This window comes from Chionomys nivalis, chromosome 9, assembly GCF_950005125.1.
Source record: "Chionomys nivalis chromosome 9, mChiNiv1.1, whole genome shotgun sequence".
NCBI classification, from domain to species: domain Eukaryota; kingdom Metazoa; phylum Chordata; class Mammalia; order Rodentia; family Cricetidae; genus Chionomys; species Chionomys nivalis.
Window position 1 is genome coordinate 58,860,706 of NC_080094.1, and position 18,674 is coordinate 58,879,379.

Genomic DNA, 18,674 nt, shown 5'->3' on the forward strand with positions numbered 1-18,674 from the left:
TTGGGGGAGACAGAGAGAGAGAGAAGAGAGAGAGAGAGAGAGAGAGAGAGAGAGAGAGAGAGAGAGAGAGAGAGAGAGAGCTCTTGGAGTGGGCAGTTTGTGTAACTTGTCTCTGCCATATGTCCTCTCTGCTCTAGGCAGGCAGGAACAGACAAGTGCCTCTGTAGGGTCCTGTCCTGAGGGCCTCTTTTCTGTTCTGTACCTGACATAATGGGTCCTCTAGGAAGCTACATGGACCAGCCTAGAAGGAGAGGGCCAATTAGGATGTTTCTAGAGAGCCTTCAATGCCAGCCTAGGGGGAATTATGCTTCCTACAGCACCCAAAATTCCCATCCCCGCCATATTTCTAGAAACACGGACAAGCTTATAAGTGAAGGAGTGAAGATGTTGGTGATGTCATAAACTTAAATGAGGCTTAGCTAACCACCAGGTCAAAGAGCTGGAGATATAGTTCACTATTAAACCGCTTACCAGACCCAGGGCATAGCTCCCAGCATCACACACACACACACACCACACACACACACACACACACACACATAAATACATACAACCCCCTAAATAATCAGAGAATTTCAGGACAGTTTTAACAATTACCAGGTCAAACTTGTTTCAATGTAAATGAATCTGAAAACTTCAAATTTGAATATTGAATCTAACTCCTTCCCACACTATACAATCTACCGTGCAAAATGGACCCATTGCAAAGTCATTCCCAAGGACTGTTCTGCTCAGCTTTCACTTTGTGTGAGCAAAAAGTAAAAAAGAGATCGCTTTTTCCTTTCCTTCTCCATTTCAAACTTTTCTCTGTTTAAGACAGGGTCTTACTACATAGCTCAGGCCAGCCTTGATTTGCCAGCTTCCTGCTCCAGCCTCCTGGACACTGCTGGGCAAATGGCGGTCTTATCAGTCTGCAAAACATCTGCATGAGAAAGGGACATCGGGACGGAATGGAACCTCAGTGAAGCCGCCTAGAACTTTTCCTCTAACTTGTTACCCTGTGACTGAAGCAGGGTGTGTGTGTGGGGGCCCCCTCATTGGTATTTCTGCACCCCTCTTCTCTGGGACGAAAACACAACAACCCTAAAATAGAGAGATATTTTCTCTATGTTGACTGCTGGTCAGTTTGGATAACCTACCATTGATTTTTTGTGGCTTGCTGGACATACATTTTAATATTTCAGAAATATTTTTCAGTTTTCAGAGTCTAGAATGGATAAAGCGAAACCACCCAGTCTTTTTAGAATCTACATGACGCGAGACTGGATTTGGCAGGCTCTCTGAGGAGGACGGAAGAGCACTCACATACCTGGAGAGGTACTGATTGACTCAGTGGACTGTGCTCCCCATTGCTCAGTGACAGTGCTCCTGAAGTCCTGGTGCAAGGCACCACCCTCTCTGAGACTCATAGTTTGTCCCGGGGGGTTTTAGCAGCCAGCGGGAAGCCAATTTACACCCTGCCGCCACCACACAGTTTTATGAGGGGAGCACGGATGCTACTTCAACTGCAAAAAAAAAAAAGAAAAAAGAAAAAAAAAAGAAGAAGTCTCGCTTCGGCAGCACATACACTAAAATTGGAACGATACAGAGGAGATTAGCATGGTCCCTGCGTGAGGATGACACGCAAATCCGCGAAGCGCTCCTCAAAAAACAAAAACCAAAAAAACAAAACCATTGGCTTGTCTGTCGTCTGATGAGGTTTATGTGTGGGAGTGGAATGCTAGTGAAAGTTGTGTCTTCAAACAAACAAAACCCCCGAAACATTCCAAATGTCACAATCATCAGAGAGAGAATCCAGGAGCAGGCCACTAATTTCCCCAACTTCCCTCAGTTTTGCCGTTTTTCTTTTTTCTTTTTTTTTTTAAATTAAATTCAGGTAGCACCAATGCTTTTGTTTCATTGAATTAACAATGGCCTTGAGAAGGTGTTTCAGTCCCCCCCCCCAAAAAAAAGCTTTTCTCTGATGACAAACCCATGCATGTTTAGGGGTGCATGTGGTGCACAGGCCTTGGGCTGTCAATCACCTGCGTAAGTACCGGCTGCTTCCTGCCCCGTCTGGCTGCCGAGGCTGTATTTATGGCAAAGGTTACTGTCACTATCAAAGGAAACACAGGCTGGCTGTCTCTGCACTCCTCAGGAGCACAGGAATGTAAACTGGACATCTGTCTGAGCAAACAGGCAAGCCAACATGTGTCTTCTCTCAGAGGGTGATCTCCTCCTGCTGCTCTCGACCCCTGGCAATCCGTGTTCTTCCGGACTGGGCTTCGGGAAAGCAGAAGGCAAAGGCGAGCTCTCTACTTCACAACGGCTGCTAAACCAGCACAGAAAACACAGCTTTTAAATGGTGCGCATCATTTGTGGAATATGCTTCCTCTGTGTGTGTGTGTGTGTGTGTGTGTGTGTGTGTGTGTGGTGCATGGTTGTGTGTGCACATGTGTATATAGTACACTCACCTGTTTGTACACATGTGGAGGCTATAGATCAACACCAGGTGTCTCGCTTTATCACCCTCCGTCTTCATTTTTGAAGCAGAGTCTCTCCTTGACCGCACAGTGCATCATGGCAGCTAGAGCCCCAGGAAGTGTCTGCCACCATCCCTCCCCCTTCACAGTGCTGTGGTTACAGCCCAGGTACCTGAACCAGCGTTTTTTTGTGAGCTCTGTGGCTCCAAACACAGGTCCTCAGTACCAGCAGGGAGCACTTTCCCCTCTGAGCTGTCTCCCCAGGCCCTGAAATGGATCCTTCTATGTAGCAGTAATTTATTAATAGTTATATAATATGTAACCCAGCTATAATACATGGTGATGCCGGTTTCAGAACAGATGTGATTTATGGTGTATTAAACACTAATCCTATTTAATCCCCGTAACAGGTGTGCGTGATAGGTATTATTTCAGTTTACAGAGGAAGCCTGAAGCCTTTAGCAGGTAGGCTGCCTGCAAGGAGGGAGGCAGGGACTCCGGACTGCTGCTGAGCCTGCTTGCCTCTGGGCTCTCCTGACTAGAGTTCTAAAACTTTCTATGTTGATTAGGGAGTAGATCTTTCCTAGGGGTGATCAGTTAGTTTAAATATAATCGTATCTTTAGAGTAGGAAAACATGGTAAATGCAACCTGAGGTTTTTATCCCCCACCCCAGTGTAAGGAAGAAGCAATTAATTGTAGGTTGGCCAGAGGAAGTCTGTCTCCATTGTTTCCATGTCATTTTCAGAGGCCAATGTAAAGAACCTAGCTGTTAGCGGAGCACTAAAGGTTTTTGAATACTAAGGTGTAAATAAATGTGGATATGAAAAAAAAATCCCAGCTCTTATCTACTATAGAAATTCCAGTATCTGGGCAGGACCTACACGGTAAGGTTCAAAAGTGATTACTAAAAATAAACCAGGACCCTTTGTTAGTGAATTAGAAACATCCTTTAAGCTATTGGAAATTCTGCGGAGCAAGGGATGATCCTATTGCAATTTGCTTTGCTGTGGTAAACACCATGGCCAAAAGCGACTTGTGAGAGGGAAGGGGTTTTATTTCGGCTTGTAATTCTGGTTCACCATCCATCTCTGAGGAAGGTCAGGACAGAAACTCCAGCAGGAACTGAAGCAAAAGCCGTGGAGGAGTGATGCTTACTGGCTCACGCTCCGACCCATGCTCAGCTGTCTGTCTTAGTAGATACTGCATGCAGCTTCACCAGCCCACAGTCATCAGTGAAGACACTCTCTTTACAGACATGGTCACAGGCGGGTCTGATCTGGGCAGTTCCTCACCTGAAGTTCCCTCTTGACATGTGAGTCTAGGTTGTGCTAAACTGACAAAAGCACAATATTATATGGTAGAAGACAAAACACAAGAGGTCAGGAGAGGGAAATGCTGGCTTTGTCCTTCATCAAGAAGTCCCGTGACTTTGAACAGGTCACATGAGCTCTCTTGACTTATTTCTTCAGACAAATGAAGCCTCTGGTGCCTTTGAATTCCAAAATTCTGAGTTTAGGAGCCAGACTTCTTATCCTTGCTAATGAGCTGGGTTCCCTTTCTCCATGTCTCTTTTTTTTTTTAAAAAAAAAGATTTATTTATTTATTACATATACAGTGTTCTCCTTGCATGTATGGTTGCAGGCCAGAAGAGGGCACCAGATCTCATTACAGATGGTTATAAGCCAGCATGTGGTTGCTGGGAATTGAACTCAGGACCCCTGGAAGAGCAGTCAGTGCTCTTAACCTCTGAGCCATCTCTCCAGCCCTCTCCATGTCTCTTAAGACATTACAAGGAACCGGCTGAAAAGGTGTTTCCTTCGTGTGAGCTCCTTCATCCACCCTGTTCTCTTTCCTGCTTTTCCCCTTTACCATTGGAAGACACATTCAAGGATCACGAGGAAGCAAACAAGAGGAATGTAATTAGTCAACGACTCAGTTTTCGGTGAAAACAATGGTCTCACATCCATGGGGCCACTTACTGCACTGTTTTATTGTTTAACAACAGTTAATTATTTATTTGAATATAGCAGGATGGCCTCAAACTCTTAGCCAAGGATGACTTTGAATTTCTCTGGCTTTACAGGCATGCGCCACCATAGGTTACGCAATGCTGGGGGAGAGGCTTTCAGAAGTGCTAGGTAAGTATTTGTGTCTTGAATAGCCTTATATAATCTAGAAATAGATCAAGAATACCGAGTAAGATGGGCGGGTCTCATTGGTACCTGTACTGTGGGTCAGATCCCTCCAGATGTTCATGGGAGCCCTTGAAATGGGTGCTACATGTTTCCAACACAAGAGGAAATCGAAGCCTCTGGCTCTCCCTTGCTGAAACAGCTAAATTAAGGGCTAATAAGGACACACCCACTGAGTAGGCTGTGGACTGCATCTCTTCAAAGGTCAGATCCGACAGACATAGGACCAGAAATACTTTCCCTAGAACCAGCCAACCACTTTCGTGCCATTAACCAGATATTACAAGAGGAAGCAATGAAAAGCACCAGTTTGAGGGACCCTGACAATGCCCCCAAGCAGCCCCAAATCTGTGTGTGAAGCATCTGGATTTGGGTGCCTGATAGGATGCTAAGGACAATTATTTTGAAAAATAGAATTGAAAATATAAAGAAAGGTAAGTCTATCTTTAAGAGAATGGTACAGTTTCTGATCTCTTCATTTAGCGATTCGGTGGATAAAATCTTTGGCTACTTTTCTGCAAATGTGACAAAATGATAAGGAATTCCCCTTATCAAAAACTATTCTTCATAAATTTGTTTTGAGATTTTCAGAGAAGTTTAAAGTAATTAATTCTTTAACATCAACATATATGCTCTTGTGACTATGTTTATTTTTCTAGCTAAAAAAAAAGGGAGAAGTAGCTCCAATTATTTGTGTGATGAAAGCGAGGACACATTCAATATAAATTTAGCAATCATTTCGTCATATAGCACTCACTGAACAGCTCTCTGTACCAGGAATTTTGATAGGACCCAGAGCATAGAGAAGTCAACCAAACAGATGTGATTTCTGCCCTCTGGAGATAATAATCTACCTGGAGATCATACATTAAACAAACAGCAAAGTAATCTGACTGTTAAGTTACTGACTGTGCACTCAAGTCGTGTTCACGTTTCAGTTAACTCAAAAAAGAACTATGGTTTCCTGTAAAGTGTTAGAGTTTTGACTGGATTTTGATGCCTTCCAAAAGAATTTTAATAAAAAAGAAAAAAACCAGAAAGTCTACCCAGACATACTAAATTACTTCTGAATGAATTTATGTTGGATATGAAAAATAACAAAGGCTCCTCCCCCAAGCATCAGTGTAAGTTTTTCTAGCGATACCTTTAAGCAACAGCAGTTTCTAGGAGAATTAATGGCCGTTCTAGTTTAATGGTCGCTGGCTTCATGTTTGGCCCTCAATTACATGTTGAACTTCAACTGTTATTACTTAATTGACGTGGTTATATTTCATGCCAGCTTTTCACAATGACCTTCCTTTAAAAAAGCGAAGGTGATCTGACCCAGTAGCGTGGGCCACCAGTTGCGCCTGACATGGCTACCTTCATCCTCCTTCACTGAGTACGCAGCTGAAGTGAGGCCTCTCTGCTTTGTTGCCATGAGCCTAGTTCCCATCAGCCTTGTCTAAGACACGAGACCGCTCAGAAGAAAGCCAAATGAGGGAAAAGGAAAGAGAAACATAGCTGTTGCCTTGTTAAAATGCCAAATAAGCCGCACTAAGCGTAGGAAGTAGATCTGGTTTAGGACATACTTTGGGGACATAAGTACGGTCAAGTAATGCTCCTGCAAAAAATTCAATTATATGTATCTTTTCTGTACAAGTGACTCCAAAAGTTTAGTTGGTGTGGGTAAGTAAGTAAAAATTACAACCTTTGTCCTTACACAAGAAGCACACGCTACACTCACCTTATCAATGATTTGGCTTTTATATAAAGTAGGCATGGCACCAAGATTGAACCCTGCTACACTGACTGAAACAAATCAAGGCACCAAGTTAGCACTTCCTGCCCTCACGTATTGTAGAGAAGTTTTAAAAGGCTCTTTGGAATTACTTTGATCAAGCTTTGAAATCATTTTAGTGGATGACTATTGTATGAAATCTGTAATTTATAGTGCTTGACCTCAGCGGTCCTTTGTCTCACGGCCATATTCCAAACAATAGCAGGAAAGCACAAAACACAAGGGGAACGCAGGCCCTTCTGGTTATTATTTTATTCATAATCCCATCTTCCTCATTTAACCTTTAGGATCAGGCATGCTCTTCACCAAACGGCCTCAGATTGGGTTTCCTAGTGACAGGAGGGTCAGGAAGATGATTAGCCTGGCTCGACGGTGTCACGCATGACCCTTCCTTGACCTAAGAGCACTTCAGGTTGAGATGGGCAGCTTGTGCCGGTGCCCCAGTGGTGACACGGAGGGCACACGCCCATTGTTTGCCTGGTAAATTTCCCCTGACTTTGTTCCTTAACCCTAGTCAAGAATGTGCCCAGGGGGAGAGCATCTCCTCCCGTTCTTGTCACCGAATAGCTATTCTGTGAAGCAGTCTCGTCTCTCAGAGACATGGGCCATGGCAAGCTGCCCCACAATAATGGGGCGAAGTGACTCACTGAGCCAGACAGAAATTTTACTATTTTAATTCACAACTGTGATCAGCTGAACACAATCATGCGGGATCAAACACACTGTACAATCTTCCATGTCTTGGCTTCTTTGGAGATTTATTTTATTTTATTGAGACAGAGGCTCACACTGTAGCCCTGGCTGGCTTGGAAATTGCTATCAACCAGGTCTTGGCTTTGGACTCATAGATTATCTGCCTGTTCGTCTACCAAATGCAGGGACTACTGACAGTCGTCGCCATGTCCAGCTTCATTGGCTCCTTTTGCCAAGCATTCACTTAAGGCATAAATCTCATAGGAAATACGCAACTTTAATCTAAGTTAAATGCAGTAGGGTCCTCCGGGTGCTGCTGAGCACCTAGTGTGGGGGCCTGCGATGTGTGTGTCACTTTTACTTGGACAGATCAGGTCAGTTGCTACTTCACAGGGGTTTCGAGGAGATTTATCTTGCTTCAGGGATCATTGTCTACAAAGAACAAAGAGGCTAGTGGGAAGGCGTATCCACGTGGATGGAAACTCAGGAGGGTAATGAAAGCGAAGATGACCAGGAAGGAAGAACACACAGCGTGCTGTAGATTTCATCTAACCGAAGCTCTGGGCCTGAAGCAGGTCCAAACGCGCAAACATCAGCGATCTTGGTTCTGATGCAGAAAGCAAACAGTAGGTGTAGCTCCCCAGGGAGAGTCAAGGCAACTGTTCACTTTGATGCTGTGTGTCAATTAGTGGAGCCAGCCAGGGGACTATTTAGGTTACCTCATCAGGGCTCTAAGCAGTCTCCTCCCTGGTGGCTCTCATGAGTTAATGCGATCCCCAAAGACGAATCATTCATTATTATCTTTTTCAGAGCGGCAGCAAGCCTTGCAGGTGACGAGCAGGTACACACTCCTACTTAAAACGAATACTTTTCCTAGAGGTGGACTTCAGAACCCCGAACCTGCTGTCGTCTGTAAAGTTTACACACACATGCTGAAGGTGAAAGAGTCTCAGTTGCTTGTGTTTTTAGGAAGGGGGAAAGAAGGATAAAAGGGAGGAGTCTACACAGGCACCTTTGAATGTCAGGTGCATCGGCTTTGTTCTGTGTCGACCCCCTCCACTCTTCAAAGGGGTCTGATGTGTTTGTGGGTACAGTTGTGTAAGTCTCTGTGGCAGAGGGAGCACCACTCAGAGCTATGTTTCATTCATATTCCTGTATCCTGACTTGGCGCTGTTCATCAGCACAGTGTACAAAATGGTTCACAAAAATATTAAAGATTTGGATTTAACATTAATGTTCTAATGATGACAGACATAAAAGTAAGCTATCCATCACCACTGACTGTCCCAGGGCTGATGTTTGGATTGCCTACATTAAAAAAAAAAATAAAATAAACAAGCAAGCACATGTAAATGCTGTACAGCTAAGCATTTTTAAAGATTTTTTAAATTTTATGTGTATGAGCATTTTGCCTGCATGTATGTATGTATACCATGTGCATGACTGGTACCCATGGAGGCCATTGGATCTCCTGGAACTGGATTACAAGTAACTGTGAGCTGCCATGTTGGTGCTGGGATTTGACCCGGGTCCTCTGCAAAAGCAGCAAATGCTCTTAAGTGCTGAACATCTCTCCAGTCCCCAGATAAGTGTTTTTAAGATGAAAGAAGCGACCAAGAGGTTTTAAGCTTCTCACCTGGGAGCGACATTCTTTCTTTTCCACTTGTCTCCAATTCCAACACAGCAGGCACAAGGATCACACTAGTTTCGGAGTAACTCATAACCTTACCACAGAATGTAATTTACTGTTGGTTGCTTTCTTGCTTTGAGGGGCCCAACTGTGAAGCCCCACTCATAAATACAAGGCAGTGTCTCTGTTGGGGCTACCAGAACGTTTTCATGATGTCAGGGTTCCATGTAGAAGAATCAACACAAAATGCAAGCACCTTTGGAGCTTTTAAATTTTATTTGTGTACGCTCATCATAAATTAGGCTAATGTTAAAACAAGCAAATCTTTGACAAGGGTCTAGCAGGATATTCAATATCTGTGCAGATACATGTAATTTACTGTAACCCATACCCCCAACCCACCCCCACCCCCCACCCAAGACAAACAAAACCAGTGGCTTAGGGCATGCCGTAAAACCAGATTTTAACATCTTTCTTTAAAGCGCGTGGAGAAAGGCAACGTAGTCGTGGTCTCAAATCATCCGATTCATACACAGAACCCGCCTGATGCTTCCTTACTGCTCACCCTTCTCGCCTGTGATTTACGGCAATCTCCGGGGAGAGCTTAACATCCTATCTTGGACCTGCCACACTTGTGGCCCTCGGCAGGAAGGCGATGGGCCAAGTTTTTCACCGAGCAGGCACAAAAGGAACCCATCAATGTGTATGGCTTAAGGTGTTTCCAAAAGTCTTGTTTTTGCTTCTAAAAATATCTATTCAACATTCAAAAACCCACATTTCCCAGCACTGAGGCAAAGATGTTTTTACTAAATAAATTTGGGGGAGGGGTCAATACAGATTAGTTTTTAATTTTCCAAAAGATAGGTTTAGAATTATTTTATTGATGTTTTGCTTCTGACTGAAGTCTGGTCTGCAGTATATAAAAGTGAATAAATTAAAGTGAATAAATACAAAATCTCTTTTATTTTGATTATTTAAAAACTGCTCTAGGATTTTTTTTTTCTGGTACACTTAATGCATTCAAAGCTGATTATTTATAATGTCTAAATTATTTGAGTGTTACACAATTATTTGGTATAAAATGCAGACACAAGGCAGTATGTATGAATACACTTTAAAAAATATCTCATAAAAATAGTGGCCAGCATTGTACAGGCCGGCAGTCCTGTACAAAGGGCGGCTGTCGACAGGGAGGCTTAGCTTTAGTACTCGGCTTCACGCAAGCCAAAGGAGCACGGTTTGCATACACAATGCAACTCATCCTCTAAGGCGACGTCAGTGAAATGTTTGGGGTCCGAATAAGCTTTATGAACAGAGGACGTTCTCGTCAAGGGGGACTTCTGCAGCTTGGCTCGAGGCCACACAAGTCAGGAGGCCATAAGTTTCCACAGAAGTCCCTGTCCTGCTCTGCTGAGCCCCAAATGAGAAGGCACACTTTTTCTAACAGACTTCCTGTTTCCAGATTCCCTAGGCTTGTGCTAGGTAATATTCCCTGGTTAGTGCAACACCTAGTCTCAGAGCGGTCACGCAGAGAAAGGCGGGCGAGGTGGTAGGAGGTTTAGAAGGAAAAGAAGTGACTGGATGACAGGGAGGAGAACTGGAAAACCCCACCCTGCCGTCTCCACACCTTTCCTTCTGCTCAGTGTACAAGGAGAACGCATCAGGAAGGAAGCAGGATTATGACTATCTATAAACTAAGCGTGTGTCAGAGACGGAGATGCTGATAGTGAGCGGGTTATGTCCGGAGTTCTCGGCTCTTCCCATCAGCCAGGACTGAAGGAAAACAGAACCTTTTGATATGTTTGTCTAGAGAGGTAGGGCTGAGACTGCAGCAGCCAGGGTTCAGCTCAAGTTCAGGGCAGATGTTGCCAGAAGTTTATACTGCAGGAAAGCAGCATTGCTTCCGGCTTCTTTTCCAGGATCCTCGGGGTCAAGCGGTGCTGTGGCCCAAGGTGACAATGTCCGTGGGGAAGCAGGCTTTGAGCAGGATGCCCCTTTCCCGGTTGCAGTCCAGTTCCTGGATAAATCCGTACCAGTAGATGACCAAGCCGGGTCCGAACCTGCAAAAACACCAGAGAATGTCACGCACATCCACAAAACAGACATCTTGGAGGCACAGAGGAAAGACAGTTGAGTCTAACTATACCAGCTTGCTTCGGTCGCTATCGCGATGATGGCAGCAGCTGAGTACAAATTGAAGCATTCACTCAACGCAGCTGATGCTCCCTTGATGGATCTGTTTGCTTTCCAGCAGCCCAGCTGATCTCGATTCACCTATAACATCTTTCTATGAAGGACCAGGGGTGTGAGCTGCGGCAACCGCTCTTCAGCCGGGAAGGGTACAACTAAAGAAGGATCAGTGACGAGCTGGGAACACCCGGCTCAGGGAGGTCGGTCTATTTCAAAGATTAAACTTGCCTACTTTTTAACAAAGGAAGGAAAAGAACGTTTGAACAACTGGGCATGGTGGTACATATTCAGTTATCACAGCACTCAGGAGGTGGAGGCAGGAGGATTATCAGCTTGAAGCCAATCTGGGCTGTAGAGCAGGACACTGTCTCAGAAACATTTAAAAAATAACGATGGGACGGATTAAGGTTCTCTCTGGCAATTATGTTTAATTCAAGTACCAGTGTGGCCAGAAGTATATCCCGTTACTCATTACTTCTAACTTAAAAAAAAAAAACCTGCATGTCAAACTAGGACACCTCCAGGATACCTCCACCCAACACTCCATCTCTGCATCGCAACCTCTGCATGGAGGTGGCGTACAATCTGACTGGAAGCTCCCACAGAAACACGGGATAGTCAGAGATTTGTGACCAAGTATGGACAGACAGTCAAAGGCTTCAAAGTCCAACAAGCATACGTTGTGCCCCTTGAGTTATCTTGGGTTTTGTCAGCAGTCACTGATCCCTGCCAGGAAGTGGCCCTACAGGCGACTTCACCCACCAGGAAGTTGAGACCTTTAGGCTGGGTTCATAAAGATGTAATCACTATCAATCACTGGCACAGAGAGACGGTTTGCACGTCAGTTTTGCGTTTTCTCTACCAAGAGTAATTAGAGGGTGGGACTACTCTTGGTGTTGTGTTGCAGGAATTGTACAGTGAAATCATAAATTATGAACGCTGAGTTGGTGAAAGGGTGTGTAAAAACAGAGCCGCTTTCTGTATTCTAATATTACAGTGGGCTGAGTCATGCTAGGCCAAACGCATTTTCCTTCCAGGATTTATTATCTGCCGTGGTGTCCTTGCCAAAACTAATAGTCCAGGATGGGCTGAGAGACACTGCCATGCACAGGACCAAGTTCAGTGGGATGTAACGGGCTGGCTTATTTGGGGATTCACATCAGTGGGTTAGCCCAGTTGTACCCAAGACTAAGCCTTTTTGCGTCTCCTCTGAGGAGGAGCAGTCTTTTGAAGTGGGTCCTGTGAATTTAGGGCAGGTAGGGGTGCTCTCTCATTCCTCAGCTTGCCAACTTTGAGTTAGAAGGATTAGGTTCCCTGTGCACTGGATGTGAGCGCCAAGACTTGAATACCCAAGCTCATACCTGGACAAGAGCCGGCTTCCACTTAACAAATTGTTTCTTAGCAACTAGCAACCTTAATCACTCACACACACACACACACACACACACACACACACACACACACACACACTCTTACTCAAGAGTCCATAATGGAAACATAAGCCATTTGGTAGCTTTACTTCATAAACTGTTCTGAGATTTGTGCCAAGTGATGTCAGAGTTATCAAGGTAAATCTGGTAAGCCAAAAGACAGGCATTCCTGAGGACCTCTCAGCAAGTCCTAAACCACCCCATTGTAATACACCCACACCAAGGCCTCCATGCATCTGACAGCAAGCTCCACACACTTCTCTGCTTTATCAGGCGGCCACTCTGGAGACCACAGTGTTCTTCAGAAAGGCACGAATATTTCACTAAGGGAGCAAACATATGATACAACCAATCATGGAGAACAAAAGAATATATGGGAACCGTAAAAAACAAGCCCCGTATTTTAAAGTTTTAATAAAACAAAAAACACACATCACCAGCAGCGAGCGAACCACAGCAGCCCGCGCTTTCCCTGAACAGTTAAATCACAAGCCAAAAGACTTGGAGCATGACAGCTCTTTATAAATATGGCACTTTCTCGACAGAGAGGCCAGGCTGGGGAACAACTCGATGCTCAAGGAGACAGCTTGCTTCACTTGTGAGGCAACAACTGATACCTGGCAACCCACAAAGGTTTCAGCAGGATTGTGAACCTGAACATCTCAAGGAGCGGTTCATGGCCAGGATTCCCGGAAGAGAGCAGCCTGGAACTGGGGTAGTAATTTTTTTTTTGGGGGGGGGGGGCCAGGACTTTACCATCTATCTGTCTTCAAGGTTTCTGTGGGAGTTAGGAAACACTGGGGCTTCCATGAGCTCAAAAGCTGATGGTTTTGTCCGATTAAGTAAAAATGAGCACACACAAGTTCTTCTTGTTTTGCACTGACTGCTGGACAGGCTTCATAAGTGACAATGATGATACAGATTTTAGAATGTGACAAAGCTGGAACTGTAACGACAGAATCACATCTGGCTTTGCCCCCATGTGCTTCTCTGAGCAGTCTCCAGCAGCTCAAGGTCCAGGGATTATTAGATTTTGGCAAGACAGCCCTTGGGCAGAGTAACCTTTAGGAAGGAGCTGACCACATCGAGCCAGCCGAAGCTACTGTGTGAGACCGTGTCTTAGAGACAAAACCAAACCACAGCAGAACATGGACCTGAGAATGTTGGGCCGCTGGTGCTGAGCCTCTGCTGCTCGGAGACCCTTGTTGCCTTTCCAGGCCTAACCATGGTTTTACAGTTGCTATTCTCAGGGCCTTCAAGGGTTCCCTAATGCAGCTTATATTCCCTCGAGGAGCAGACACTAGGCTGAGAGTCACTACTGAACAAGTAAATCTGTTTACAAAAAAATCCCACCAAACTGGTAAATGTAACAAATACCGCTTGAGAAAGATAAGTAAGCCAAGAGCCACCAGAGACCTTGAGGATACAAAAATGGGACTTATTACTAAATAATGTCAGCTTAACAAGGGTGTTAGTGTTTTTCTTCTGGTTTCTGGCTTCATTAGAGTACTTACAAACATTAAATGGGAACTCGGTGCTTTTGTGGGTTTGGTACCTAAGTCTCCTAGGGCTCGCTCTCTGCCTCATCATTTGATTCTTTTGTCTGGGACCTGGTGAGGACAAAGACCATGTGTTCTCTCCATCCATACCCTCAATGCCTCATAAGACAGTGCCCCGCTCATGGCAGATACCCGCTGCGACAAGATGGAGGATATGGTCAGTGACAGAGGCCCCAGAGAGTTTAGTACTGGCTGCTGCATCAGCGGGGGTCTAGAAACATCAGTGTTGGTGCACTCAACATGACATCATTGGGAATGACCCGAAATGAACACATTGATGGTGAATGTATGATGGAGGAAGGCCATTGGCTAATAAAGAAACTGCCTTGGCCCATTTGATTGGCCAGCCTTTAGGTGGGTGGAGTAAACAGAACGGAATGCTGGGAGAAAGAAGCCGAGTCAGAGAGTCGCCATGATTCTCCCACTCCAGACAGACGCAGGTTAAGATCTTTCCTGGTAAGCCAGCTCGTTGTGCTACACAGAATATTAGAAATGGGTTAGATCAATATGTAAGAGCTAGCCAATAAGAGACTGGAACTAATGGGCCAGGCAGTGATTAAAAGAATACAGTTTCCGTGAAATTATTTCGGGGTATAAGCTAGCCATGAGGGCGGCTGGGTGCCGGGGACACAGCCCCGCCGCTCCTATTACAACAGAGTGGCGCCCAGCGTGATAATGAACTCCACGTAAAACCTGAGAGGGCTTAAAAAGGAGAGAGAGAGAGAATTTAAGAAAGCTTTTTGCTGTTTGTGGGTTGCGTGCCGCAAAGAAATTGTCCTGACTCAGCAGCAGGAAAAAAACTGGCTGTTTTAAAATGCCGGCTTTCTGGGCTGTGCCGCCATTGCGATCTCTGTCTGGCTCCTGCGGGAGACAGAGCTTTTAAACGGAGCATTTGGAATAAAGTGCTACGATTTGTTTGATGGCAATGTGGACTGCTGTGTGCCTGGAACTGTGTGTGGCTCAGGGGCACCTAATGGCTCTGAGGACGGAGGGCTCAGCTCCGCCATGCTGAACTGTGTTGGTCTCAGGCAGGAACTACCGTAATTACCATAATAACAGCGCAGTTAAGGTTTGAACTGAGCAGGACACAGGCGGTACCGTATTATCTGTACATGGTGCAACTTAATTTTTTAAAAAATGCTTAACATTTTAAGAAATGCTCCTGGATAGTAAAAAAAAATTACAGATTCACAATAGAACTGATTCAGACACTGTTGGATGAATGTACGTAGGCTTGAGAGAGAAAAATATATATATATAAAGAATAAAGTTAGTGTCTTAAAAAAAGGGTAAAGTCTTTAAAGAGACAGAGTACAGATAGTTATAGATTAAAAGAAATAAAGAAAAATAAGCCACGTAAAAATGGAAAATTCACAGAGAGTCTGGATTCTTTGTATTATTGTGTTTTCTTTAAAATTTTTGACTGTAAAGGAGCTAAGTACAGAGAGACATTTTATTATATGGGCTGCCAAGCTAAACCAGAATGGATATAAGGGTATTATGATTTCAGAATATGGGTCTAAGGATATGATGCTTTGGAGAGGGTCTTCTTTTGTTTTCACAGAGGATAAGACTCTGTGGATTGCGTCTATCCCGATATGGTATGATAGACCACGCCCTCCTGAAAGGTTGCTGTGAACACCTTCAAAAAATTACTTCATTCAACTGCCGACTGAGATGACCCTGACACACAGGTTACACCATGAAAGATCTGAATACAGCGCCCCCATTCAGCAGGAAGCAGTTTGGAGAGAAAAAAACTGCGCCCATATTCCCAAATATTGTTTATGAATATTCTTTTACATTTAAAGGGGGATATGATATAGATATGAATAATTTGCATTGGTATAGATTTTAAGGTCAATTTTGTTATATGTATATGTATTTCTGATCTTGATTAAGGTATTGTGATTGTGTAGTTCATTTTAAAATGTAATGTATAATTAGGAAATATAGGTTGTTAATGGATAATCATCAATAATAGTCAAGCTTGTAGTCATGTTAGTTAGATTTTCTAGATATATAGAGATATATTTCAATTAGATAGGCATTCTTCATATCTTTCAAAGACTACAGAACATGGCATTTAAAATATTTTAATAACTTAGGGCTTTTCATGATAATGAGACACGTCTGCTCCTGGCAGCACCAATCTACTTCAAGAGGAAGATGGGCACCGAAGAGGCTCCTTAAGGAGTTTGATAGCCATTTGGGCAAGAAACTGCTCTTGCCTGGACTGTTGCATAAACTGGACACAAAGAACCCGCAGAAAGAGGACTGCTGAACTTGCCTAAAGGTGAGATGTTCTTTCGGGGTTCCTGATTCATGAAAGAGTCTGTGAGACATTCTGCAGGACACAGCAAAAAGTGACTGAACTGTCTTTGGAATTTCCTGCTTCATGGAAGAGTCTGCTGGATACTATGGGCCTGAAGGCTGAAGATGGATGCCCCAACGGTACAGAGGAACTTTGAGTGACTGTCTAGGCAGTGAAATGTCTCTTTCATTTCTAGAGTTTTGGATCTCTTGTTTACTTAGGTAATATTATATCCTTCTGGAGTCTTTGGTGGAGTTGAAGAATGGATAGATAGTTATAGTTTTCCTTAGTTATGATAAGAGATAAAATGGATATAAATATTGTAACTGTAATTCTTGCTTGATAATTGTTTTGCTATATGTAATCTTACTATGTTAAAATGAAAGCCTTTCTTTTTTGTTTAAACAGAAAAAGGGGAAATGATGGAGGAAGGCCATTGGCTAATAAAGAAACTGCCTTGGCCCATTTGATTGGCCAGCCTTTAGGTGGGTGGAGTAAACAGAACAGAATGCTGGGAGAAAGAAGCCGAGTCAGAGAGTCGCCATGATTCTCCCACTCCAGACAGACGCAGGTTAAGATCTTTCCTGGTAAGCCAGCTCGTTGTGCTACACAGAATATTAGAAATGGGTTAGATCAATATGTAAGAGCTAGCCAATAAGAGACTGGAACTAATGGGCCAGGCAGTGATTAAAAGAATACAGTTTCCGTGAAATTATTTCGGGGTATAAGCTAGCCATGCGGGCGGCCGGGTGCCGGGGACGCAGCCCCGCAGCACATATTACTACAAATGTACAGGTCACAATGACAATACATACAGCAATGTCTCTTCCAGGTTGAACTATCTAGTCACGTGATTCCACAGCGGGAAATTCCACAGCTGATCGTGTGGTATGGGTTGTAGTAAAAGCAGAAGCGCTACAAATATGTTTTAAAATTACCAGTTGGACAGTGATGGTGCATGCATTTAACCTCAGCACTTGGGAGGCAGAGGCAGGCAGACCTCTGAGTTCGAGGCCAGCCTGCTCTAAAGATCGAGCTCCAGGACAGCCAGGACAACATAGAGAAAACCATATCTCAAAAAACAACAAACAAAAAATAAAATAAAAATACCTTCAGGCTATCTGTAAAAAGTATATATAAAGTACATAGAAAACATACATAAACTTTGTCTTTAGACTCGTATCTCATCCCAAAAGATACCTCAATATACATAAGCAAATGTTCAAAATACCTAAAGAACCTAAATCTGGAACACTTGTGATTCCAAGTACTTAGTATATGGGATACTTACAATGTATTAATGCTTTCATAACATTTCCAGGTGCCATATATACTCATAAACATTTTTAACTTATGAACTCATTTAGTTCTTGTGCTAACTAACACCGGGATCTAGACTCAAGTTTACTCCTTGTTCTACAAATGGAGACAAGAAGACAAAAGGTCATTTAGTAGTAGTTACCTAAGAGCTCACGGCTAAGAAGTGGAAAAAGACCAGAACCGGAGCCCCGGCTATCTGTGACTGTACAAGCAGCAAGCGTAGGGTCCATTGACTAAATACAATGAGAGAGGAGCGGAACTGAACCAGGAAAGGGGAAGTGCCTTGGTGCCAACTAGACTCTACCAAGAATGTTGTGGACAGGACTGGGGCCATATTTATAGAGAGCATCTGCCAGTTCCCACCTGGGACTGACTTAGAGGAGAATCCTACAGTGTCTGGGGAAGCTGCCAGGGTCACAGCACACGTATGACCTAGACATGAACACACTATACCAACATGCTCTTAGCACCAATTCAGGAGGCCTCTTGGGGAGTTGACTCCTGTCTTGCCCTTTCTCTCTCCATCTCACGTAGCTCAGGCTGACCTTGATCTTGCTACATACCTGAAAAAACCTCCATCTCTCGATGCTTGTGCCTCTATCACTCAAGTGCTGAGATTATAGGTGTGAGCCACCATTCTGAACTCTAGGCCATGCTCTGAAGGGCAGAATTAGGGAAGTTTTAAGACAACTAAATTTCAGATTCTGATTTAACACCCCTGCAATGGAAACATCTGAAAACACAGGTGAGCTACCTTACAGAACAGTGTGAAGGGAGCTAACGATCAAGTCTCAGCTCTCACTGATGAAGATGCCCCAAGGGCTGGAGCTGTAGCTTAGTTAGCCAAGTCCTGGTCTGGTACACACAAGGCCCTGAGTTTGATTCACTGTACCATATACACAAGGTGTCTTGGCACATGCCTATAGCCCTGGTACTTAAGAGATGAAGGCAGGACGATCAGGTGAAAGTTACCAATGGCCATACAGAGAGTTTGAAGCCATCCTGGGCTACGTGAGATCCTGTCTCAAAAAAGTAAATGAGCCAATATATACAAATTATGAATTTTTACACAAATCTTCACAGGTCTGTCTCAAAAAACCAAA

The 18,674-nt window shown here is 44.0% G+C and overlaps 1 protein-coding gene and 1 non-coding gene across 3 annotated transcripts in view; one reads left to right on the plus strand and one right to left on the minus strand.

Moving 5' to 3' along the window:
- The first annotated feature begins 1,545 nt into the window (after window positions 1-1,545).
- LOC130882143 (U6 spliceosomal RNA) lies at window positions 1,546-1,651 on the plus strand. Its single transcript, XR_009057780.1, has one exon. It is a non-coding gene; the product is annotated as a U6 spliceosomal RNA (small nuclear RNA).
- A 7,526-nt stretch (window positions 1,652-9,177) lies between these two features.
- The window catches only part of Cdin1 (CDAN1 interacting nuclease 1), a 215,709-nt gene continuing 206,212 nt past the window's right edge, over window positions 9,178-18,674 (minus strand). For both annotated transcript variants that reach the window (XM_057780761.1, XM_057780762.1), the window contains exon 11: window positions 9,178-10,818. In XM_057780761.1, the coding sequence (XP_057636744.1) occupies window positions 10,689-10,818 (130 nt within the window). In that variant the 3' untranslated portion in view covers window positions 9,178-10,688. The remainder of the gene's footprint in view (window positions 10,819-18,674) is intronic.